The sequence below is a fragment of the Dryobates pubescens genome, chromosome 16 (assembly GCF_014839835.1).
Source record: "Dryobates pubescens isolate bDryPub1 chromosome 16, bDryPub1.pri, whole genome shotgun sequence".
Taxonomy (NCBI): domain Eukaryota; kingdom Metazoa; phylum Chordata; class Aves; order Piciformes; family Picidae; genus Dryobates; species Dryobates pubescens.
In genome coordinates, this window is record NC_071627.1 from 20,366,224 (window position 1) to 20,370,099 (window position 3,876).

At 61.9% G+C, this 3,876-nt stretch overlaps 1 protein-coding gene across 1 annotated transcript; it reads left to right on the forward strand.

The window, feature by feature from the left end:
• Positions 1-2,064: 2,064 nt before the first annotated feature.
• HAND1 (heart and neural crest derivatives expressed 1) lies at positions 2,065-3,187 on the forward strand. Its single transcript, XM_009904671.2, has 2 exons — positions 2,065-2,571; positions 3,086-3,187. The coding sequence occupies exons 1-2, from the start codon at positions 2,065-2,067 to the stop codon at positions 3,185-3,187; spliced, it is 609 nt and encodes a 202-aa protein (XP_009902973.2).
• The last annotated feature ends 689 nt before the right edge of the window (positions 3,188-3,876 follow it).

Consider the following 3,876-nt stretch of genomic DNA (forward strand, 5'->3'; position numbering starts at 1 on the left):
GGGCAGATCCAGTAGAGCCGCCCCCTGCCCCGACTGCCGGGGCCCAGCAGAACCGGAGACCCGCTCGCACCCTGCCCTGGCCCCCCCGGCCTCCTGCCTTTGCAACTCGCCTTGTAACAACTAACGATGGAAAATCCGAGGCATTTAAGTGGCTCCCGAATCCGCCCGGGAACCGTGATTGAGAGAAGTCAAATAAAATTTGTCATCTTTAAAATGCAGGAGGACGTTAATGGTGTGTTAGCCTGGATGATTAATACAAGCGCCTGCAAACAACCCTCCAACGTTTCCACCCTCCGCTGCAAGATGAATCGCTGCAAAGCGCCGTTAATCGCTAACATACCTTGGGCCCAAAGCCCCTTCCTGCCCCGCCACGCTGTGATCGCCACCGCCGTGCCCGGGCTGTCCTCACCGGGAGTAGCTGCAGCAAGAGCAGGGGGCAGCCCCAATGTCACCCAGACAGGATCTGGGAGCTGTCACCCTGGGGATCTGTCTCCCGTGGGTGCGGAAAGGAGTGGAACACGCTGCCCGTTGTAGGGCTTCACGCTGGGCTCAGGTTTGGGAGCTGTGGTGAAGTACAAGACCCCCAAACCCAATGGGACCCCTCCAGCCCTTTAGTGGCCAGGTTGGGAGAGGGAAAGGCAGGGCAGGTCCTCACTGCCCCATTATAAATAGGTTTGTGTGTCTATATAATACAATTTTAACATATTTGTGTGTGTGTGTGCTGTGTTTGAGCAGCACAGATGTGCAGTGTACACGTGTGCTTATACACTACACACGCAGTGCGTCTGTACCCAGTGTAGGCAGCACACACATGTGACTATTTTATGTGTATTTTACATATACGTGTGTGATTTATACACATATGTCATGTGTGGCATATGTGTGCTGCTGGGGTGTGTGTGTGTAACATACATGGGTGCAGTTCAGTGCACGTGTGCAATGCTTTTGTGGTGTGCATGCAGAGCACAGATAGCTGTGCAGGGTGTGCAGCGCCTCTGCAGCTGTGGCAAAGCACCCAGTGCATTTGCACAAGCAGCACACGGGTGGTGTAGCTGCACACGTGTGGTGTAGCTGCACACGTGTGCACGCAGCGTGTGGCCGTGCAGCCGGGGTGTGTGCTGCACATGCCTGCAGCCTGCAGAGTACACAGTGGGCACAAGATGCTTGTGTAACACGATTCTGTGTACCGAGCACTTATGGGCAACATGCTCCACGCACAGGGAGCCCCCGTGCCAACACCACTGCCCCCTCAGTGACCAGCCCGGGGGTGACAGGTCTGTTCCCAGCTTCGCTGCCTTCTCCTCCGTCTCTCCCCCATCACCCACCTCCCTCGGTAGACACTGTTCATGTCCTGGCTCCAGTCGCGGCAACGAGCGCCCTGCGCTGCCCGGCCGGTCCCACTCCCACAGGGCTGAGTCCGACTCCTATGGGGAAGAGACCGAACGCTGCCCCCGCCAGCGACTCCGGCTTTCGGGTAGCAGAAGCCCCCGGGACACTGTAGCCTCGCAGCGCCCACACTGCCCGGCCCGGCCGTCGGGGCTCCGAGCACCCGCGACTCCTCCGCATCCACTGCCGCCCCTTGGCCCCCGGGGGAAGCTCGGACGCCCCCGATCGGGGAATAGGAAAGCGGAGGGAAACGAAGAACGACGGGGCGGGGGCTGGGGTCCCCCCTCGGGTCACTCCTGCGAGCACGTAGCAAGCGGGAGGCGAGAGCAAGGAGCGGAGGTGTGAGCCCAAATAAACCGAGTCCCCAGCGCGGCGCACGCCCCCTCTGCCGCCCCGCTCCCCCCGGGGCCCCCGAGCATCCTCCCCTGCCCATTGGCTCCGCGGCGGGGGGGCTCCCGGCCCTATATAAAGGCAGGATTGGAGGCTCCAGAAGGGGTTAAAAAAAAACCTAAAGCAACAGAACCCAACAAAACAACAACCCCCAAACCCCAAAGCCAGCCGCCACCGTCGCAGCCCCACACCGCCGCCGCTGCTCGCCGTGCCCGCCCGGCGGGGAGCTCTTCCCGACCGGCTATGGAGAGCTGCTGAACGCGGCCCCCAGGGCCAGCGGGGCCGACCATGAACCTGGTGGGGGGCTACCAGCACCACCACCATCACCACCATCACCACCACATGCTGCACGACCCCTTCCTCTTCGGGCCCGCCGCGCGGTGCCACCAGGACCGCGCCTACTTCCCCGGCTGGGTGCTCAATCCTGCAGAGGTGACCCCCGAGCTCGCCGGGCAAAGCCCTAGCTACGGCCCTGCCGAGTACGGCCCGGCCGGACAGGGACGGCTAGAGGCTCTCAGCGGCCGTCTAGGCCGGCGGAAAGGGGTCGGGGGACCCAAAAAAGAGCGACGGAGGACGGAGAGCATCAATAGCGCTTTCGCCGAGCTCCGCGAGTGCATCCCCAACGTGCCCGCCGACACCAAGCTTTCCAAGATCAAGACCCTGCGTCTGGCCACCAGCTACATCGCCTACCTAATGGAGGTACTGGCCAAAGACAGCCAGCCCGGGGACACCGAGGGCTTCAAAGCCGAGATCAAGAAGGCTGAGGGCAGGGAGAACAAGAGGAAAAGGGAGACGGTAAGAGACGGGCCGGGCCCCCGCTGCCCCATTCTCTCCGGGCCGGGAGCGAGAGGGGAAAGTCCTTGGGCTGGGGTAAAAAACCAAAACACCTTTCCCGGCCCTGCTGGGGTCTTTTTTTTTTTTTTTCCTTTCCCCCCCCCACCTTAAAAATAATTTAAAAAACTCACTCGTGGGGGACACCTCACCAGAGAAAGTTTCCCGCCAGGCCGGACGGGTTTCGGGACGCTTTGCCCGAGGGATAAATCCCGGGACCGTCGGAGCATAGCCTCCTGACCCTTCGTCCTGGCCGCTTTCCCTGGACGAGCGGGCGCGGGTGCTTTTCGGAGCAGGGGCAGCCGCTTCACCCCTTGCTACCGCGGGCGGGGTGGGGCGCTGGGGATCTCAAACCCCTCTTTATGCTTGGACGGAGCCCAGTCCCGCGGCGGGCGCAAGGTGCGGGCGACGTCCCGAGACCTCCACTCCCGACCGCTCCATTCTCCCCCTACCTCTCTCTCCGTCTCCTCTCCCGCAGCAGCCCGAGGTCTACTCGCAGCCTTTGGGCCACGGTGAGAAGAAGCTGAAGGGCCGGACGGGCTGGCCTCAGCAGGTCTGGGCTCTGGAACTGAACCCCTGAGGGCTTCCCCCTCGCCCCGACGGCGATCCCCGCTAGCCCCACCATGTGCAATGTCGGAGAGAGCCCGGCCCGGCCCCCGGAGCCCATCCAGGCGCAGGATACGGGTACCCGGCCCGGGTCCCCCCCGCCGAGACGGATGCCCTGCGGGAGAGAAGAGAAGGGCCTTGCGGGGCCGGATTCTGCCCGCCCTGTCGGCAGCGCGGACCGGCCGGGCCATTTTACCCCTTCGCTCCTTCCCCCGTTTGCAGTAATCATTGCTCCTTCCCGCTGTCAGCAGCGATCTGCGGCTCCTGCCCTCCCGGGCCGGGCTGAAACGGTTTGATTCGTTTGCTGTTGTAAATACGAGCCCCCACCCCGTCCCTGTCCCCATCCTTGTCCGCTGCTTGACCGACGTGTGGCTGTGATGAAACTACCTAGAGGTTCATTTGGGAACACTCCTCTGCCGGGATTTCTACCTCAGATCTGCATGACCACTTCCCGAGGGACCGGGCGCGCCACACCACGTATTTAAAACGGAATAATTAAAAACAAAATACTAAATAAAATTTAAACTTTAAGCAAGCAGCCTCGGGCCCAGCCCCTCTGCTTTCCCCCGCTCCAGAGATACTTCTGCTGCGTCTGGGCAAGGGGTTCTGCGGGATTAAGGACTTCCCCGAAGTCAGTGTCCTGCTGTGGGGCTGATCCATGAG